General features: G+C 42.5%; 1 protein-coding gene across 4 annotated transcripts in view; it reads left to right on the top strand.

Moving 5' to 3' along the window:
* The window catches only part of LOC138952877 (apoptosis-stimulating of p53 protein 1-like), a 105,544-nt gene that overhangs the window by 59,516 nt on the left and 23,418 nt on the right, over positions 1-22,610 (top strand). The window contains exon 1 of one of the 4 annotated variants that reach the window (XM_070324624.1): positions 15,454-15,911. The exons of the other annotated variants lie outside the window; for them this stretch is intronic. Coding sequence (XP_070180725.1) covers positions 15,813-15,911 — 99 coding nt within the window. The 5' untranslated portion in view covers positions 15,454-15,812. Of the gene's footprint in view, positions 1-15,453; positions 15,912-22,610 lie in introns of those variants that run through there. 4 annotated transcript variants of the gene reach the window in all.

The following is a 22,610-nucleotide window of genomic DNA, read 5'->3' as shown; positions in this document are numbered from 1 at the left end:
CCGTGTCTTTAGCTATGTTGCCTCTGACACTTCGATCAGTGCAAGTTTCACCCCCGCCCCCTGTGTTTGTCTGACACTTTGGCTGTGGTCATGTCTTTAGCTTTGTTGCCCTTGTCACTTCGAGCAGTGCAAGTTTCAAACCCCTGTCTTTTCCTGATATTTTGGTCGTGGCCATGTCTTCAGCAGTGTTACCTTGCCACTTCGATCAGTGCAAGTTTCAAATCCCTGTGTTTTGTCTGGCACTTTGGCTATGGTCGTGTCGTTAGATATGTGTTACCCCTGACACTTTCATCAGTGCAAGTTTCAAGTCCCTGTGTTTTTCTGACACTTTGACGGTGGCCGGCCGTGTCTTTAGTTATGGTACTTTCGACACTTCGATCAGTACAAGTTTTAAACCCCTGTGGTTTTCTGACACGTTGGCTGTTTTGCCCGTGGTACTTCTAGCATTTTGATCAGTGCGAGTTTCAAACCCAGGTCTTTTTTCCTGGTGCTAAGTACACAAGTGTTTCTTTGTTTCAAGACTATTTGTTTGTCAACAGCGTCTAAAATCTGTGTAGTATGGTGATCCAAGATAAACGCATCCTGCCGAAGTTTAAGGTATTGATAACCATCGTCCGTTCTAGTGTCACACTGGTTATTTTCTTTGTCGGTTCAATGAAGCAATGTTTGCTTCAATCAATCAATCAATCAAATCAATCAATCAATCAATCAATCAATCAATCAATCAATCAATCAATCATATCAATCAATCAATCAATCAATGAATCAATCAATCTATCATCTATCATAAGTATCAACCAATCAATCAATCATATCATATCAATCATATTAATCATATCAATCAAATCAATCAAATCAATCAATAAGCTGGCTGGCTGGCCTAACCTTGTTTACTTTGAGACAACATTTTGCTTACGCCTAAATTAGTTCCCAACAAAAATATAGGGACCACTAACGTTTCACATAACCTCACAATACATCAATACTTTGGATGTTTAGTACCTTTTTTGATGGGTGTGCTTATTTCTTGAATACGACCAGGTTTCCTCTTTTTAGTCATTATGTCCCATGAAGTGTAATGACATCAAAAGTCGGGTGACTCATCATTTAAACATTCTCGGCATACAGAGTTTGTTTGTTCTAGCAATATCGGCATCTTCTCAGCTAACAGGGAACCTACCGTTAAGATTTTCTCCAACAACATCGCTATCCCTTGAGCTACCAGCGAAACCATTGTTCAGTACCCGTCTCCAACAACATCACCATCCCCTGAGCCACCGGGACACCCAAGAAGACTAGATTGTTGTTGGACAAATAAAATTGTTTGGTCTCGGTGCGCCGTATCAAGAGGAGGAATTCTGGTTTCAAAGTCAAAAACTGATCATTACACTATTTGTGCAGGTTGTAACAACGGGCACTGTTTTGAGTCACAAGTTCCTAATGCAGAGAAACATTACGTGAAGAGCTATTGTATTTCCCTGTCTTAGTTTGGTGCATGCATTGTCACGTGCACGCGACGAAGAAATTGCGACGTAAACATTCTAGTTTGATTAGTCAGAGTTGTTTGTGAAGCAAAAATTAAGTAGAAAAAATCTCGGGAGGGGGGTCACAGCAAGTTTTTGTAAAGCGAGCTTTATAGCGCCCGGTTACTTTAAAGGAACACTCTTGAAATCCCGTGTAAACAATTCGTCTCACCATCTCAGATCTGGCCAGGCGTTTACATGGGATGAGACCATCCCTCCACATTGACACATACCAACAATTAACTCCCTGAATGCTGGCTGTGGTGAGTTGGGCTTGTCGAGGAATTCCTTTCTTACAAAAAAAACATGACTGGCTTTTTCGAAATTAATTCATCAAAATGGTCCACAGTGCACAAAGAACATGAACACGCAGGCTGTTCATGTTGGGTATGTGACCATGTTGACGGATGGTGATGATATCCCATGTAAAATTCTGCCTAGAATTGAGATTGTGAGCCCAACTGTTTGCACGGGAAGGAAATTGCATTTAAATTGCCCAATCCTACTTGCGCGTTTGTCTGATTTGTTTTTTTAGAGATGAAATAAAAATGGTTTAACAAGTCAATTAATTGGTTACGTGCCTGTGCACGCTCTATTACTATTCGATCGATGACGTACGAATGACCAGCATGTGCACGTCAGTCATCAGTCTTTACCTGACGTGGTTGACAATCTCGTACTCGCCCGATGTTCCTGTTTCTTCTCATTGGTTGAAACTGTTATGCCCAAAAATACTTATTCTGGGGCTGTTATTTCTTCCAGTGCCTTTATTTTCAAGTGCGGCTGTGTATCCAGCAGAACAGAGAAAATCGGACATACATTTTCTTTGCTTATTTCCTATTGTATCTTTAAAATCTATTATGTTTTACAATCCGCATGCGTTGGTACTTCTTGTATGTATGGCTCTTTGCAATTTTAAACGCGAGAAGAAAGGCACCAACATGCCTGGCTGAAAAAAAGTTATCTCTCTGTCTCTGTCTATCTTTCTGTCTGTCTGTCTGTCTCGCTCACTCTCTCTGTCTATGCCTCTCCTTCTCTCTCTGTCTCTGTGTCTGTGTCTCTCTCTCTCTCTGTCTCTGTCTCTGTCTCTGTCTCTCTCTCTCTCTCTCTCTCTCTCTCTCTCTCTCTTTTGTAATAAAGTTCTGAGTCTGAGTCTGAGTCTGAGTCTCTCTCTCTCTGTGGCGTTACCGTTCACTTCCTGTGTCCTTTGTCTGTCTCTGTCTCTGTCTGTCTGTCTGTCTGTTTCTGTTTCTCTGTCTCTGTCTGTCTCTGTCTCTGTCTCTGTCTCTGTCTCTCTCTGTCTCTCTCTGTCTCTCTCTCTCTCTCTCTCTCTCTCTCTCTCTCTCTCTCTCTCTCTCTCTCTCTCTCTCTCTCTCTCTCTCTCTCTGTGGCGTTACCGTTCACTTCCTGTGTCCTTTGGCCCGTTGTCCATTCATATCAACTTCAAGTTGTGTAACCAGTGCCGCTGTTGTGCTGATTTGTTCCCCATTGTGATAGGCTAGAACGGGCCGGTAAATATTTGGACAGCATGGAGAAAGACCAGGCTTTTTGCGGCTGACAGTTCACGACCGTATTCCCAAATGCCCAGCGTCAAAACAGTTTTGCTTTTTGCAAGGCCTTTGAGATCGTACGGGACGATAAGATCTTTGAGAAAGATTGGTGTACTTGATCGTGCCAAGGCGTTATGTGTCCGATGACGGATAAAACGCAGTGGTGGATGACGGATAAAACGCAGTGGTGGATGAACTATCTGTTAGTTTTTGTTAGTGTAAGCATAATTATTGTCTTTCTAAATAGTTTTGACTTCATCGTGCAATGGGGTAAATTTTCCGATGGCGCACTAAGCAGTGGTGTATCCCCCCCCCCCCCCCTTCTGTTAAAGCCTCACGCCAGTAAATACAGCACCTATACTCACGTGACATGTATGTGACTATCCCCCAAATTCGATTTATTCGAAAACGCACCGAGCAGTGCTGCTGATCGAACTTTGGAGCATCAGTGTATCCCCTCCCCCCCACCCCCCTTGGATTCTAGTTTGTGATGATAAATGGTATTTTGACTTTGAAATTAGCTTCAACGCAAAATAGTTCTGTTCTTATTCAAGGGAGGTAACCGCTCGGTGCGTTTTAATAATAAATCGAATTTGGGGTCAAATCGATCGAATTACATCACAAATTTGCTTCAGTTGCAAGTTCTGGCCATGATTTTCTCCCTTAAGATAATTGTACCGCTTGAAATTGGTGGAGAAACAGTCAGTCTGAAGGTAATTGTACATGTCACGTGAGTATAGGGTGCTGTATTTACTGGCGTTTGTTTAAGCCTAGTGTCAAAACATTATTGCTTTCTGCACAGCCTGAGAGGTTGGTGAAATGTAGGAGAAAGTCATTGTTCGTAGTAGATTCTGGAATTGATTGTGCTAGAGCGGAAATGTGGCCAATGGCGGATTAAAAGCAGTGATAAACTGATATATCCACGTTAAATATGGTAAAGACGTACCACAACCAACCCCCGCCCCCCGCCATGCCCCCCCCCCCCCTCCCCTCGAACCTCCACCCATCCTAATCCCATCTAATATCCACACTTTATAGCCATCCTCTGTTCAGTTTTGCAAAGGCCGAATGCTTTGAGACTTTTTCAGTCGAATGAAGTTCATTGTGAAAGTTAGAGTAATGTTTTATTCAACGTATGGGACTGTTACCGATACGTCGAGGACAGCACAATGCTTACAGGACTCGTGTTTAATCCCGCCACAATACACAATCGGGCGTGGTATCGTATCCGAAGCTGTAAAAACTTCAGCCCTTCACCACAGGCGCCAAAAACTTTGAGATTATCTTCACGTTCCAATGCAACACCACGCCATCATCTGTTCGGATCACCGCAGTCACAGACAAAAATGACCTTGAAGGTGGGGCCAGCTACAGTGATTGTGTCTGGCGCCTTTGTTTTCAAAGTACGTGTCAAGGAACCATTTTTCGCGCTTTGTTCAGCTTTTTCTAAAAGGCCAGGGTACCTGGAACTAGAAGGGGGAGTTTACGTCCTCTCAGAAACTATTTCTATTTGGGACAGGAGTTGGTGACTGGAGCTAGGGCCAGGGTACCTGTTAAGTCTAAGAGGTCTTTATAGGTTACGGGGGCCCGGTAGCTCAGTTGGTAGAGCACTGGACTTGTGATCGGAAGGTCGCAGGATCGAATTCGGGCCGGGACGGACACGGGTCAACTTTATGTGCAGACCCAGAGACGGAAGCCATGTCCCACCCCCGTGTCATCACAATGGCACGTAAAAGACCTTGGTCATTCTGCCATAAGTGCAGGTGGCTGAATACACCTAAACACGCAGACACCTGGGTAGCGCGACTCCGTTGCTGCTAGCTTTCCACTGGGAGGAAGCGACCCGAATTTCCCAGCGATGGGACAATAAAGTAATGAAAATGAAAAATGAAAAATGAAAAATGCAGCACTTTAAGACTATTTGCCATGAAGCTAAATTTAATGGAGCGACACCTGTAGGCCTTGGCTTGCCTTTACGGCCTTTTGTCTCGGTTACTACTTATGAAAGGCTTCTACTTTACCCTAAAACTTTCTAGTACCCTTCACAGGTCATTCCTCCATGGAACCTGCCTACCCCCCCCCCCCCCTTCGCCCCTCCCCCATCTCAACCTAACTCCTCGTCCCTATACCTCTCCCCTCCCCCTCGCAACCTTTTTTTCTCTACCAGTCCTGTTAGTTCCGTTTTGGTCGAGAGAGGTATGTGCGACGACCACTGAAAGCTTGTGGACAAAGACACGGCTGCACTTGACCGAATGCTTTAAACGTGCTGGCACAGTGTTCAGTGAACATAAGGGGACACAGTACTAACATAATGGAAGATGTTTACGAGTTTTGGGTAGACACATCTTAGTAAAGAAAAACAAGGTGATTTCTGATTTCGTATTCGTACGCAGTTCACAATCTAAATGATGTACGCATTAACCTTGGCCCGTCCGGGTTCTCGACTACACACGGAAGTCATCGTGGGGCCGTGCGGACCCATGCTTCTCATTTCCTTCTTTGAGAAACATGGGTCCGCACGGCCCCACGATGTTTGTAGTCTAAATATGACTTTTTTTTTTAATTACTTCTCGCTGAAATTTTAGGACATAAGAGCTTTTTAGGTGCCTGACGCATTCTTAAAAGCTCATTAAAAAATTGTGTTTGTTTGTTTGCTTAACGCCCAGTCCACCACGAAGGGTGATATCAGGGCGGAATTAAAAAATGCCAACTAGTTAAAGAGATATTTGCAATTAAACACCCTTCTGGGTCCACACGGACCCACGACCACCGGCGAAGGTTAAGTTCGTTGTGGAGAGTTCTTTGCTGCGAGCAAGAAACGTAAACAAACCTGATGGCGATTGTATAGGTCCCAATGGGAAATTTAACTTGGTTTAAACTGGACACATGAACAGTGAAATGATAGCAAACCGATGTTATACTGTACCGGGCCAGTACATCGGGCGCTTTTAACTTTCACTGATGACAGTGTGTATACGTTACGTTATTTTTGTTAGAATGTATATATTTGATGTTTAAATAGTATAGTTTTTATTCATAGTTAATATGTAAAGCGCGGAGAGCACAATTCACTGTGGTTCGCGCTATATAACCTCTCATTATTATTATTTAAGTTATTGAGACATCCCAGTGCACTAAGGGATTTATAGAGCAAATCGAGAAAATTCATTATTGAACGAAGCGCATAGCGCTGAGTTCAATCATTATTTTCGAGATTTGCTCTATAAATCCCTTAGTGCACTGGGATTGTTTTAATAACGATATTGTCAGTACCGCCATAGAAAAAAGAAGATTCCAAACGCACATTTTGCTATGCGCATTTGAATAGGCATAACTGTGTGGTCAGGTCGTGTACAGTAAGATCTACTTTTGTGTGGGCTGTCTCAAGTGTGTCGTGCTTTCGTCACACGCATTTTAATTTATGTTGGTAAATTCCAGTGTAGCGTTAAGCTGAACAGTGATGATCTTTCAGAGAGACCTCATTTGAACTCGGAGAAAGGACTGTGCTCTTCGTTATTTGCGATTCGAAACCTCCAGTCGAGCTTCGACGGATTGACTGTGCGGAGTGACTCCCCTTGAATTGACTCGAAGTCGAAGGACTCGACGGTTAGCACATTTTCAAATTAAATGTGGCATATTTCTCTTGTTGTATCTTCACTCATCGGGGAGTCTGATACTAAAATTAATATGAACGGTAAGAATGCTCTGAACCCTACACGTATTATATCCCCATCTTTTTTTCGTTCACATTTGCCCAACATGTTAATTTGCTGAGCGGGGTTTATGTCGTCTGCTACTGCTAGGCTAGGGCAATGGAACCACTGCAGTCTGCACTGAGTCTGCACGCATGAGGCAGGCTGGTAATAAGTCTTATATATATATATATATGGTAAGAACGTTCTGAACCCTACACGTTTTCGATTACGATTGTTCTTGCCTTGAAATAATAATTCTGAAACCATTCATTTACTGAACTGATGCAGTCGTATTTCAGTGTAGTCTGCTACGTATGACAGAGTCGATCGAGTCAGTCTTCCAAACTGGTTTAGCTGGTACGTTATCGGAATAACACTTGTGTTTTCTGTTAGCCGCTGGGAATTGTATACTAACTCATCATTTGGTAATGTGGATGATAAGCTACATGCCACTAACACGGCATATGAGAAGAATCTATGCAAGTCGGCGAAAATTAGATGAAACACAGCGGCTTCTATTTTTAGATCAGTACGTGGCACTGTTGGCACAGGCACATGCAATCTGTCAGAAAAAAACCCACTTCCGCTTTAATTGAGAAGCAGGGAATTTATGGTCATTTGGTATTGTGGAGAATATAAGCTACATGTCATTAATTAATTCTGAGGATGAGAGCACAGTCTCGCTTAGGCAAAGGGCGGAAGAATACGCTCTGTGGAAAAGTTAGCGCACTCCAAGAGTGCGCTAACAGTTTTAGCGCATCGCCATTAGCCAATCAACTGGTTCACATCAGTCATGTGACACCAGTATTTATACTGACAATTATTATTATTATAAATTGAGAATTCTTTTGCAAGTCTCATTTCTTTTTTTTTGTAGAATCAATCGGGTTTTTTGCTAGAAGCATCTATTTTGTGGGTGGAAACATCCGATTTTTTGTTAGAATATCTTTTGCTAACTAAGCAATTCTTTTGGTGAAAGCATCTATTCTTTTGGTGATTTAATTTTAGTATTGCCTTATAATAACTCGTGCAATAAAGCATGTGACTGCCCCGTTAAGATCGGCGTCTGTCCTTTTCACATTAATTACGCAACGAAATCCGTTATGATTACGGGCAGGGCCGACGGTCAGGTAATACGCGATTAGACACGCAAAGTTACTGCTATAGATCAGTTGATATGTACAGCTGTCTGACTTATCAGCTCCAAAGTAGCTTTTTGCGTAAGGTCTTACGCTGGCTGGCCTAAGTTTGAATCGCCATGACGCGACATGTGAAGTACAATCCAAAAGTACACGATGATAAGTAATGTTTAACGCCCTCACGGTAAAACCATTAGGGGCATGTTCCCGGGTTCGACCCCAACTTTAGATGGGGGGAAAAAAAGAAAAAGAAAAAAGAAAAGGGCCATCGCAAGGGAGGGATGGTTGTCGCGCTCTAGCTCGCGGTCAACGAGGCACCCGAGCCGGAGGTGGTTCCAAGGAGAGTCGTTTGGAGATCCAGCTGGATCATTATATGTGTCAGTGCTGGCAGTCAGCGCTGCCGTTGTGGGTCACTACACACAGGAGGTCGGGCTTATATTTGTCTTGGGGTCCTAATCAATGCATGTACCAGTCTGTGTGCTCTGGGAAGTTCTTAAAGTACATCCACAGAACAACACACGTATGAGTAATCATGCCATGATTGTGTGTGTGACCAAAGTAGTAGATTTATGTTAAAGGGTTTTTAATCTCCTGCTTTCATTGGTCTTCGCTGTCACCGTCTGTGTTATCGGATTAATTGTGTCATAATTGAGAAGGTTGACTGGACATGGCGGTTAGGATAAGTTTAAGAAAGCCGTCATGTCGGCAGAGCGTGTGCGTGTGACCTTTTTGGAAACTGCTTTATCTTTATGGGATAGCAGCGATACAATATGTTTGACCTCTCTTTGTTGCACAACAAACAGAAAATTCTTGCATAACCATCGCCCAAAACAGGGATTTCGTTGAACCGATTTTTATTTTATTTTACCGGTTGAAATCTCATATTACCCGATAGGAAATTACTAATCAATCAGACCTATTAGTTGATATTTTGACTGTCGGAGTTACTTAACAAAAAGAAAACACACATAATTACTTTGCTATTGCATGATACACCGGTTTCTGGAGGATCAAGAATCGGTACCGGATTACAATTACCGGTTTGCTGCCCTACGTGCCTACAGGCATAACGGGCATTACGTAAGTAAGTAAGTAAAATTACCGGTTAGCAACATTATTTGTACGGACACTGCCTACCTAAGATTAGGTTCCACAACTACTTCATTTCTTCTTATCCAGTATTCATTGGCTAAAAACATTCATGTATACTCAAGTTACTTATACGTTGTCTACCTCGCTATAAATAGAGTCATACTTCGTTTTCGGGTGTGGACTCAAAATGACAAAATGCCAGAAAACGTTTCCCCAAAGAGGATCGTGAACACTCCCTTTATCGATATTTCATAACATACAAAACTCTCTTTTATCCAACACACGGGATAGTAGTCTCTCAGGAGCAGGATAAAATTCCGTTCGTGCCTCAAAGATATTTTTTATTAGCCTGTACGTATCTATAATTATATTCTTACGAAGTTAGTGTATTAGCGTACGGTTAAAAGAGTACGGGTACCACTTCCTAATTTGGGAGAAATTGCTTGTCGATTCCATCATACCCGACTTCCGGTCCGTGGATTACTCAGTGCAGGCGTCGTTTAGTTATATCCGTCAGGTGTTTGAAATCAGCTTAATCACGTTAATCCCATTTCTGCCTCACAGCCTACATACCTTGTAAGTTTATGTAAATCTGTTGCAATGGGTGTGTTGTATTCTTTGTGCTGTGGTCAGCGTGCGTGTTGCCATTATTATGTGAACGTCTTCCACGCTTGATTGGGCAGTATTGTACGTTTTGCCTACAGTGGTCTGCGTTCCGATCGAGTAGAAATTCCAGAGTACTAGCTTTAAGCCAGATTGCTTGGCTTGCTCGCTGGACTGGTTATTCGCCAAAGGTTGCCAGTACTCTTTCCTTTTCTTTTTTTTTTAACTAATTTGTCAGCAAGGTTCGAACACGCACGCACTCGTACATACGCCCACACCTACACATACATACTGATTTACATACACGCTCGCACGCACGCAAACACACGCACACATATACACACACACACACACACACACACACACACACACACACACAAGCACGCACGTACGCACAAGCACGCACGCACGCACTCACGCACACACACACGCACACACACAGACACACACACAAACACACACTTTGTTCAATGCTTTGTATTCTGAGCATAATTATAGCTGCGTAAGCTGAACATGACAACAACAAAAAGGAATATTGCTGATCATCAAAATGTCGAGACAATGAGCAGCAGTTGCATTACATGATTCATCACGACCACCCTCGAAGTTTTATGTTGTGTCTCTTTCAAGCTGTCAGTAAAACGTGACACAAGGTATTTGCTCGGCACAAAAGCCAGAGTATAACGATACTGTAGCGAGGACAAAGACCCCCTCACTAGAACAAAGTGAAGCGAAAAGATTCCCCTCCGAGATACCATCATTGATCATAACATCATTTGTTTGGATAGACCTGTTTTACTTTAAAACATCTGGTGCGGCTGTCTAGCTTTCATCAGGATGGGAACATCTTCATACGTCACGTGGCTTTCTTTCAACATTAACATGATAGAACATAATACGAACAATAAAAAATACAACCATTCCATTTGCCATACGGCTGAGCGAGAAATCGTTCACTGGGTTGAAAAAAGCTGCATGAGGTTTTGCTAGATTCAAGTGTATTCTGCCGATTTACTTTTGAACTGTGCACCTTACTTCCTCTTGTAATAGAAGGCGGCAAGAAAGTCCTTTTTTAGTAACGCTTTGGTCTCAATTTACATCTGATTAGACGCAAATATGTGTGTGTGTGTGTGCGTGCGTGCGCGTGCGTGTGTGCGTGTGTGTGTGTGTGTGTGTGTGTGTGTGTGTGTGTGTGTGTGTGTGTGTGTGTGTGTGTGAAAGATAGAGACAGAAAGAGACAGATAGACAGACAGACAGAGTATATGTTATGCTTTGTTTTCAGGAAACATCGTTTTATTTTCTGTATTAACCCATACACAAATGACATGGGGCAGGGGGAAAGCATATCAGTTAGTACTGTACAACTTGTAATCTTCCAGTATCTAACAAAGACCCTTTCTGGGGGACAAGCACAAACTAAAGTTAGTAAGACGATATCCCTCCGAACACGTTTGTTCCCCCTCGAGCGAGCATGCTGCACGCCGGGCGGTTCTCATTTGCATACATTTGCATAGATTTGCATATTTATATTGTCCTCAGTATCTAGGACCAGCAACAGTGAGCAGAGCCAAGGCACACAAGGAAAACTACGAAACAAACATAGAAGTTCTCTCCATCAGCCTGTGTAAGAGTGTAACGATAATAATTTATTGGTTACGTTCCAATTCCGTTTTCGTGCGTGATTGGTCGATACACTATATTTGCATACTTGAACAGCTTATTTTGCATAAATGCCGACAAGTATGTCACCAATTTTAATCCACGGGTTATGCTGTAACTAAGCTTCTTGTCAAAGTATGGTTGTAATGTGTCGAGGATTATCATTACGTTCATACGAGTTAATGATTTGCGGCTTATGATTATGTATCATTGCGTGTGTAGCGTGATTGGTCGATACACTATATTTGCATACTTGAACAGCTTATTTTGCATAAATGCCGACAAGTATGTCACCAATTTTAATCCACGGGTTATGCTGTAACTAAGCTTCTTGTCAAAGTATGGTTGTAATGTGTCGAGGATTATCATTACGTTCATACGAGTTAATGATTTGCGGCTTATGATTATGTATCATTGCGTGTGTAGCGTGCGTGGCATAGTTTGGACACAAGAGTTGTTTGGGTGTTGCAAGTAGTCAAACATGGAAGCTAACAGTTCAGTACTTTTCTTATTCATTTAGTTTTTGTTTGCTTGGCAGGAAGTTAAAGCTTTTACATTTCCTGACTAGTAGGATCCTTTAAACACGTGGAATAGTTCAGCGCGCATTGAAGTTTTCAAAACCATTAAACGTGCAGGCCACATGTATATAAGTGCTTGTTGTTGTTTTCTTCATGTGTTTTCTTGGTTTAAATTTGTTTTGATTTCAAATAGATCTTCTTCTTCTTCTTGTTGTCGTTCGCTGTTAGATCGTCAGTCCGGACTGCCGGGCGAAACGTGCTGTCCTCTCCAAGTCCTCTTTGGGGCCGTATAGCTTCTTTTGTAGCGCTGTCTCCTCTGGCCAGGTGGTGTCCCTCAGAGCACTGTGGTATGGACAAGCCTGCAGGATGTGCTCTGCTGTCTGATTCTTGCCACACGGACATAGGGGGGAGGGAACTAGCTTCAGCTTTGTGGTCATATGATGGTTTAGTCTGTTATGTCCAGTGCGGAGTCTGAGTAGGACGACTTGTTCTTCACGTTGGAGCAGGTGGTAGTCATCTTTCTCCGCTCTGGTTTTCCTCTTGTTTTTGATGAATTTAAAATAGATAAAATAAAACAACAGTTGTCTTCTTGTGAGGCATTACTTACAATATAAGTTGAAAAACGCTATAAATGTCATAGTGTGTCTGTATATTTTTTTTTACATTCGTTTGGCACTTCAGTTCCGCTTTCGTGAGCACATAGATTGATAGCATTGAGTTACACACCCCACACATAATTCAGTGGGTAACGCATACACGTTCTGCCTTTGACGAACACTGAAAGCTGTTGTATGAAAGCTTTTATCAGTTGTGGTCAATTTAACGATTGGACTGTCCCATTAAGTCCCCGATCCCCTCCCGCATTTAAGTCATGGGGCAATGAGCTTTACCCTACCTGGGCTGGTCAGAAATAGAGTACTGTTTACCTGTAAACACTCGTCCCAACCTCATACCTTGCCGCGACGTGAACCCCCCTTTGTAGTGTGGCTCAGGTAATCAAGGTCATCAAAGGTGTGCGCCGCCCTCCCTCCTGCGTGTCGATCGTAAACATGTTGTAGACTGATGAGGAGTAGAGTACCTGCGGAGGTCCGGCTGATACGATTTCTCTGGTGCGTTGGGTGATGGAACAAGATAGAGCGTTGCCGTGTACTTGTGCTTTTCGATGCTGCTGCACGAAAGACCATATGAATCAAGAGAGAGAGAGAGAGAGAGGGGGGACAGAGAGAGAGAGAGAGAGAGAGAGAGAGAGAGAGAGAGAGAGAGAGAGAGAGAGAGAGAGAGAGAGAGAGACGCTTTGACAGTTTATTGTCCTCAGCTTTAAAAGCCCTTTAGACAAGGGGATATAATTTACAAAAGAAATAAACATAACCATCTCTGCAAACACATCCACACACACACACTCCTCTCTCTCTCTCTCTCTCTCTCTCTCTCTCTCTCTCTCTCTCTCTCTCTCTCTCTCTCTCTCTCTCTTCTCTCTCTCTTCTCTCTCTCTCTCTCTCTCTCTCTCTCTCTCTCCAAGTGTGTGTGTGAGTGTGTGTGTGTGTGTGCGTGCGTGCGTGCGTGCGCGCGTGTGTGTGTGTGTGTGTGCGTGTGTGTGTGTGGGTGTGTGTATAATGTGTGATAGAGAGCGAGAGTGTGTGTAATTATGTGTGTAGGTGCGTGTGTGCAGTGTGTGTTTGTGTTTGTGTGTGTGTGGGAGGTATTTGTGTATGCGTGTGTGTGTGTGTGTGAGAGAGAGAGAGAGAGAGAGAGAGAGAGAGAGAGAGAGAGAGAGAGAGAGAGAGAGAGCGGCATTATAGTACTTTCCAGCCAACCGGATCCACCCAAGTTTATCGTTCATCTTGACAGTTTCCCCCCAAACCCTGGGGGTGAAGGAACACCAACTGTCTTACCTGGCCAATATCATGTACACCTGGCGCCATCACCCAATTAACGGGGTTGTGTTGGAACGCCAGGTGAGGCCAGGTGATCAAGGCGAGGGTGGTATACACCTGTGTAGGGAAGTAGTTACTTAGTAGTAAACTAAAGTATGTAGCGAGGCCTAACTAGACCTACATTCGATGACAATCAGACTGGCTTGTTCTTTGTGCAACACGATTGTATATTATTTAACACTATAGTGTATAGGAGTTTTCGTCGTTTGGAAAGCGATAATTGGTTGCCAATTTTCTCATTGCAGAAATAAATGATTCAGTTTCGTTGAATAGTTTTTTTTAAGTTTGCTTTCTTCATTGGAGACATTGTGTGATTCAAGTATTTTTCTATCTAATCCATTTCACTTCGTACAATAGGTGCGTTCACATCAAAGACAGAATAGGAGGTGCATGCAGACTGCTTTTCTCATAACCGTCTCGCAGTGCGTGAAAATATGATATTCACAAAAGGGTTTTTAAGATCCGAGGTTTTCATTGCTCTTCCCGAGGAAAATATTTAAGTAGTGTCTTAATCGCTATTGACATTTTCCTCTGCATCGTTCATCATTCAACCGTCAATGATAACTAACACGGGATTTAAAGATTCTTAAACAAGGTTCAAGTGTGGTAATTGATGCTAGGGATCTTGAACCTGCGCAAGTACTTCCCGGCCTGTTAAAACTGATTGGCAGTACAGTATTGAAGAGTACAGTTGTCGAACTCTCTGGTAAAGACAACCAAAACAGACGGCTATAATTATTCAACGAACAAGTGACAAGTCTCGTTCGTTTTCTGTCACACTCCATGCAGTCTAGTATCCAGTAAACCATGTGAACGTCTGTTCACGATTAAAAAAAAAACAAGACAATTAAACGCTTTCCCCTTTCTGTCTTACATCATGTCAACCGAAACAAGCTAGATTTTATGTAATTAAGCTTTGATTTTGTCAACGAAATGGTGGTGCAGTGGTGCTCGAGTTTTTATTTGTTTATTTATGATGATTTCGATTACTAACATTCTTGATTTTTCCAGGGAAAACCTACCACTAAAATCCTACAAAGACTACTTAATAAGTTGAATAACAAAACAATCAACAACAGCTTCGAGTATCACTCTCTCTCTGTCACAACACTAAATCCAGAAACTCGGTCGCTCAAGGCAGTTGGTGCGAAGACTAAACAGTTAAGCTAACACGCTCAGATTTGACAACTCCCCCCTCCCCCTTCTCCTTTTCTAACTAAACACTTGGAGTGTGAAATGGTCGCCCTGTCTCATTGTCCGACGATCAGGAATTCGGACCGTTTTCGACTGACCTCCGTCGCACAACGGGGCAAATTCCGTCGATACAATCACCTTCTATTTCCGTGCACTGTTTTGTTTTCCCCTGGCTGAGCACGCCACTTGGAGTAGTTTGGCTCGATCTTTTCCCCCCTGTTTCTTTTGCCAGTTTGGGACCTCTCTCTCTCTCTCTCTCTCTCTCTCTCTCTCTCTCTCTCTCTCTCTCTCTCTCTCGCACTCTCTCTCTCTCGCACTCTCCTCTCTCTTCTTTTTTCACTCGCTTTCGCTCTTTCTTCGTTGCATTTTTGATTTGCCTGGCCAAGAGGTTTCGCCAGGTATGGAAACAATCCCGCCGAGCGTCGCGTCTCTGTTTGGGAGCCAGCGATTGGTCGCTTCAAATGACAATAGCCAATAGGGATGGCTGTGACAGGAGACATTTAGATTGACCGTGTATCTCGCGACACTCAAGCGAAGCGTGCGCTGGGCGGTGTGTTGACTGTGTGTCGTCTGCTCGCTTTTACCTGTACTTGGGCTGTACGTCACAGCGTGCCGCGGCCATCTTGAACGTCGCGATTTACCTGGGCGCTCGCACCTGCCGGGAAAACGGGCCAAAATACGCAGACGACACACCTGGATTACCTTCTGAGTGGACTTTTCAGGCCGTGGGTTAGGATATTATCTACCGGTCATCAGCGTGCCAAAAGAGCCCTCGTGGGAATATCACTCCGGGCAAGTAGCGGCCGATGTCACACCTGAGACTTCAAAGGCGCCGCCTCAGCGAAGTGTGACGGTGAAAACAGTGAGGTTAGCCAGTGGCGGTGCATGATGTGCGAAATTCTGGAATGGCCTCGCAACGTTACGCCTCTTACGTAGAGGAAGAGGACTGGGATATAGCGACTCTGGAACTGGTCAATTCTCACCTGGAAAAATACGTGAAGATGGTAAGGTGTGAGGGGCCTGTTGCTGTCTCCTTTCTTTCTTGTCTCTGACCCCTTGTGAGTCATTGGGTACGCTTGTCTGATGTGTGGCTCGCTTCCTGTTCTTTCTGATTCATGTTCTTTCTTCTTTCATTGTCTATGTCCTGTATGCTTGTCTGTGTACGTAAATATATATATGTCTCGCTGATTATTTTATTCGCGTAGCTGTCGAACTTTAGAAAGAAAAAGTTGTTGTGGATTTCTTGACGCAGATGAGAGGGAACCTTTCACTGTTTCAGCGATTTCTTTGTCCGTTTTGCGTATAGAATGTCGAGTATGACAGTGTTATGTTGAAGAAAGACAAATGAAAATTGTTCTTGTGTCACTCATAATATATATTTGTATCCGTAAGTACATGTATGCTGTACAGCAGACATTGCTTGAACTTTCACGACACAAACGTACATATTACAATACATTCCTCTGTCTGTCTCCGTTGTCTCTGTCTCCGTTGTCTCTGTCTGTTTGTCTTTCTTTCTTTCTCTCTGTCTCTCTCTCTCACACACACACACACACTCACACAACACACACACACACACACACAAACGCGCGCGCGCACACACACATGACACACACACACGTGTGCGCACATAACAGGATACAAAACACGCGGATCCCACCCCACCCCACCCCCTCCGTCACTCTCAACCGTAGTACTTGCAAATCCTGTAATCCACTAGCCGTCTATCACCTACATCTTTAATTTGTCCGCGTTTTACCGTAATTTCTTGTATCAATTATTGAACTACTTTGTAACGGCGACTCAGGTTGTTCAAATTCGAATTAAGTCAGATTACTTGCTCGTCAGCCTCAGGTGGGGTTGTAACTGCAAGCGCGACATTCCTCCGTGAGGTAATTTTGCGTGGGATGACTGAAATCGATGTTACGGTGATTCATTCATTTATTCATTCACTGGTCTGGCTCTGCGGGTCGGTTATGTGTGTGTGGTGGGAAGGATAAGTGAGGAAAAGAATACGGGTTGGTGCACTTGTGGAAGAGTGGAACGATAAGACTATACGCTCGTTTCTGTTTTGGGCCGTTTCTGTGTTACACCCCTCCCCCTCTGTCTCTTTCTGTCTCTGTCTCTCTCGGGCCGTCGATGTTCTTGTTTTTGTCAGCGTCTGCCTATCTGTCTCACCCTTTCGTTTACTGTCTGTCTATCTGTCTCACGAAAGACTCGGGGTCTCTCGCCCGTGACCCGGTCACCGTCAGCGTGTTTGTCTGCGTCTCTCTATCCGTCCCATTGTCTTTCAGTTTGTCAGTATAGTTAGTGTGTCTGTCTGGACATATTATATATTATAATATCTTCCTCTGTCATCCAGTTTGGCTTGTCAACAGGGGGTCGTTTTTCTATCGAATTTGTCCACGTTTGTCTCGCTCTCCTTTCTGGTCTTTTTCCTGGCCTTCGAGGTATAACACGGTACTTCGACGCTTATTTTCTTTATCTGCTAACTACTCTAGACCTTTGCTTTGGTCATGTTCTTGTCATGCTTGCGTTGGCTTTCTCGATGGTCAGAAACCCCTGTGGTCCAGGCTTTCATCATACCTTTTTGTGTTTGCTGAGCTGTTGGTTTGGTCAAAAATTATGTCATACACTTCCTTCGTGTCAGGACCTGGTAACATAAACGGCTTGCTAATGTCACGTTTTCAAAGTATGCTATTATGAGCTTATGAATAGATAATGTCAGCTGTTAGTGTTACAGTAGACTCTGCTTAATAAAAACACATCGGGACTGGGCAAATCTCTCTCTCTCTCCCCTCTCTCTCTCTCCCCCTCTCTCTCTCTCTCTCTCTCTCTCTCTCTCTCACTCTCTTTCCCTCTCTCTCTCTCTCTCTTTCTTTCCACTCGTAATCCGTAAACGAAACAGGGCGATACTCCCTTACAAAGCATACACGCGCTCGTAAACATACACTCAGAGACACACACCATTCAAATGACCACACGCAAACACCCATGTACGCTCAAGTGTGTGAAAAGCACACCGGAATTATTGGAACAGGATTAATCATTATATATAATGAGTAGGATGTTTTTGTTTTTGTTTACTATGTGCATTTGTATGCTGGTGCTTGAGATGTGCTCATCTCCATGAAAAGGGCCCAAGGCCTACTCATTAAAACATTCAGACTTCAGACTTCTCTCTCTCTCTCTCTCTCTCTCTCTCTCTCTCTCTCTCTCTCTCTCTCTCTCTCTCTCTCTCTCACCAGCCACTAGCCTTGCTGATTGTATCAAATTGCTCTTGAAAGATAGCAAGAGAACATCAAAAAGATAGGCATGAATGGATGATGATGATGTCTTTTGTCGATGCCATCCAAGAGATTAGGAATTGATAGTGTACCGAGGGGTTAACCGGGTCACGCGGCTTAGGCCAAGAGAAAATTCAATGTTTCTGTTTCCCAGATCGACCCTAGTTCTTTACTCCCGAACCTATAACTTTTTTGTATTCCTTAAACAAAAATAAAAAATTAAAATTGACTAAACTCGATTTTGGAGACTTTTTCAGAAAAGTCCCTCTTCTGCGACACCCAGGGGACACAACTCGCACGATTTCTGGCCAATAAAAAGCTTCATGTGCCTGTGTTTATAAGATAAAAACTTCAATTACAAAAAAAGTAAAAAGAAATAAATTTTAAAAAATGTGAAAGAAAAAAAAAAGTTTCTCATCGGAAACAAATCTTATTTTGTTGGCCTCGCATGTTTGAAATCAGATTTTCCCAGGCTTACGTAATTAATGTATGCATGTATACATAATATATTTATACTATCAGTCATTGCTGACTCCATCTCTGATGTAAAATTCGTCGCAGAGTGACATAGACATTTTGTTTGTCTACCTTAGCACGTTTTTCTTTCTTTTAATTTGGTCCTGCTATCTTAGAGTTAGAGGGAAGGGTGACTACGTTATTTATTGTTTTCATACGTTTAAAGTCGAGAAAGGAGAGAAGAAAATGCTACGAGTATCACCGAAAAATGTCACACACACAAAAAAAAGAAAAAAAAAGCAGATTTTCAGGGAGAACGAAAAATAAAGTCGAGTCCATCCACCAAACACGCACACAGTGACACACACTTACAGCCTGCGGCTTTAAACAGCAAATCTTGGTCAATGAATGTCTGTGCGAAGTACATTCAACTTATTAATTCAACGCCCTTATTGATATCGAAGTGGAATGTTATGGCTTGTCTTTCAAACAGATTTTTGCACACTATACAGGATAGCGCTGGGAGCATACAATCTATACGCGGTTGTTTTTTCTATGCACGAAAATGTATTGCTGTTTTCAAAAGCCTTCTTCTTTCATCAAGCAAAAAAAAAAGTGCAATTATGATTGTGTTTGGAAACTTGGGTTTTTTTGTTTTGTATGGCAGCGAAAGAAAAAATCACCTGTCTAGAATTGCGACATTTCTCGTTCGTTTGCGGGCGTTATTCTGCGCTACCAAAGTCGGTTGAATGTACCTGGTGTACACGAGTTCAGTCCCTCTGCGTAAACAGGTGTTATTTTCTTTACCTGTGACTTATGAAAGTAGGTCGCGATCTTCTGTGTTTTTGAAAGGTACGATTCATAAACATACTGTGCGTAGCAATACATACATCTAGGCTTTTCTTTTGTATGTGTACACATCTAGGCATAGCTATGTAAACATTTGTGATAAGTACCATCCAAATGTTATGTCCTGTGCGTGATTTGAATTAACAGTAATTGAATGGCAACGCTGATTTTGCACAAATATGCATGAATAGTAATAACACGCGCTGAGTTTCAGAATTTGTAATGAATTTGTATGGAGTGCCAAAAAGAACTTGAAGTTTAAAAATAGCATCAGCATGACTGTATAATACAAATGTCGTCTTACAAAAATTCGAAACCTGAATTAAAACCAGTGAGTGAAAACAATGCAATCCTCTGGGTCTACCGGTAAGAATCAATCAATCAAGAATGCCAAGGAAACATGAGTAAAGAAAGTACTCAGTGTGAACCATGCAGGGATGTTCCTTGGATTTTGTCCTTATAGGACAAATGTCCTAGCCTTGCTGAAAGTATAGGACATTTGTCCTGAACTGTAAAAAACAATCGGTCATTTCACGTGGAAAGAAATAAGCCGTCCACATCCTCCTTTGGTACACACACACTGTGACACACACCAGAGAGAGAAATATATTGTAATTGTATTCCAAACTTGCCTTCTTCTAGTTCTTGTGTGTGTGTGTGTGTGTGTGTGTGTGTGTGTGTGTGTGTGTGTGTGTGTGTGTGTGTGTGTGGTTTGCTGAAATGCACACTGTGCAAAACATCAGTTTTCTCTCGCCATCGAAATTTAGCCATGGATAAAGTTTAAGCCATGAAGGCACAAACGTCCGTGGTGGTGTCGTCGCCGTTTTCGTACTCACAGTCACAGTGGGTCCGGTCACAGTCACACTTGACGACTGATCATGATCTGACTGTCGAAAACACAGCTTGGGTTGGTCCTTGTCCGGTTTCAATTTCTTCGCAGGCGGCATGATCGCATTCGCAGTTTCTAGAATCTATACAACCGGAAGTTGAACTTTCGGAAATTCTTAAACTGCGCGGTCTTCAAACGGCGAAGTTACTAAACCAAACAACAGAAGACGTTGCCGATTCGGAGATTAGGAGACGTATCATCTGATGCCTGATCTACATAAACGGATCAATGTTGCCATGTCCGACGTGGCAATAAAACGATCGGTCAGTGTCCGTCTCTGACATAAACTTATCGGACATTTGTCCGCCAGAGACACAAGGTACCGGTCATTAGACCAAGGTATCCGGCCCAGGGCCGAGGGCCGACCCCTGGGAACATCACTGACCATGTACAAAAATACCTTTTCATTATAAAAATGAAAACCTGAGTAAGAATCAGTAAGTAGAAGGCAACATTTCCTTCTGCTTTTGAATGATAGAACTTATTAAGCTACAGCTCTCTTGGACAGACACGTCAAGACCACCTTGTGGTATGTGTTAGAAATCTTTTGAATTCTATTGACCAGTGCCACCAGCACACCTGGAAGGTATAAGATTATGTTTTGTCTTCAAATACCCTTAAGAATAGTATTGAGATTGGGAACATCCCTTCAGTGTTACTGTGCATAGAGTTAAACCGCAAAGAGCCCTCGGTTTACTTGAAAGATGGCTATGTTCTTTCCGTTTCAAACTCGAGGCGAAAAATCGAATGTTCCTTCGTATAACACACATATATTTTCGCTTTGTCACTTGTCTCCGCGTCTAACTCGAGGTTAAAAATCGAATGTATGTCCGTTTATGTACACATCTATCTCTTCGTGGGAAAGACAGTGTGGCAAGCACTTTGTGAGAGTATCAGGGGAGCCTGCGTGAATGAATTGTTATCAAAATAGAACTGTCAACATACTCTGTGTATCCTTACGTCCTCGTTTTGTTTTGACAACCACACAGTGATGGAAGCTGAATCGATATCATAAGTTTACTTTGTGACTATCATTAAGAATTTAACGAAGACGAATCCAGCTAATCCAGAAAGGTGCAAATTGGAATGACAATAGGTTTTGTAGGTACACTTTTAGTTTATACAATTTTTATTGGGGAAGACCAGACTTTGCCTGATTGTGAAAAGGCTCTTGGACTTTGGGAAACTGCAGTTTAGAATTGATGACAGTTTTTTTTAACTCAAATTACTTGCTGGTGATTGATTTCTAAGGTTTGCTTCAAATGTTTGCGAACACGTAGACAAAAACATGTTTTTAGTCTTTATTGTCTTAGGTTGACTGTGTGCTTTGTTTGTTTCTTCCTCTTTTTACATTTAGTCAAGTTATGACTAAATGTTTTAACGTAGAGGGGGGAATCGAAACGAGGGTCGTGGTGTATGTGCGTGTGTGTGTCTGTGTGTCTGTGTGTGTCAGTGTGTGTGTGTGTAGAGCGATTCAGACTAAACTACTGGACCGATCTTTATGAAATTTGACATGAGAGTTCCTGGGTATGATATCCTCAGACCTTTTTTTCATTTTTTTCATAAATGTCTTTGATGACGTCATATCCGGCTTTTCGTGAAAGTTGAGGCGGCACTGTCACGCCCTCATTTTTCAACCAAATTGGTTGAAATGTTGGTCAAGTAATGTTCGACAAAGCCCGGACTTCGGTATTGCATTTCAGCGTGGTGGCTTAAAAATTAATTAATGACTTTGGTCATTACAAATCTGAAAATTGTACAAAAATTTTTTTTTTATAAAACGATCCAAATTTACGTTTATCTTATTTTCCATCATTTGCTGATTCCAAAAACATATAAATATGTTATATTCGGATTAAAAACAAGCTCTGAAAATTAAATATATAAACATTATTATCAAAATTAAATTTTCCAAATCAATTTAAAAACACTTTCATCTTATTCCTTGTCGGTTCCTGATTCCAAAAACATATAGATATGATATGTTTGGATTAAAAACACGCTCAGAAAGTTAAAACGAAGAGAGGTACAGAAAAGCGTGCTATCCTTCCCAGAGCAACTACTACCCCGCTCTTCTTGTCAATTTCACCGCCTATGCCGTGAGCTGTGGACTACGAGTATACGGTCTTGCTGCGTTGCTTTGCGTTCAGTTTCATTCTGTGAGTTCGACAGCTACTTGACTAAATGTTGTATTTTCGCCTTACGCGACTTGTTTTCTTTTC

The sequence above is a fragment of the Littorina saxatilis genome, linkage group LG17 (assembly GCF_037325665.1).
Source record: "Littorina saxatilis isolate snail1 linkage group LG17, US_GU_Lsax_2.0, whole genome shotgun sequence".
Classification (NCBI taxonomy): domain Eukaryota; kingdom Metazoa; phylum Mollusca; class Gastropoda; order Littorinimorpha; family Littorinidae; genus Littorina; species Littorina saxatilis.
The sequence above is the reverse complement of the archived record's forward strand: the minus strand, read 5'-3'. Positions and strand labels throughout refer to the sequence as shown.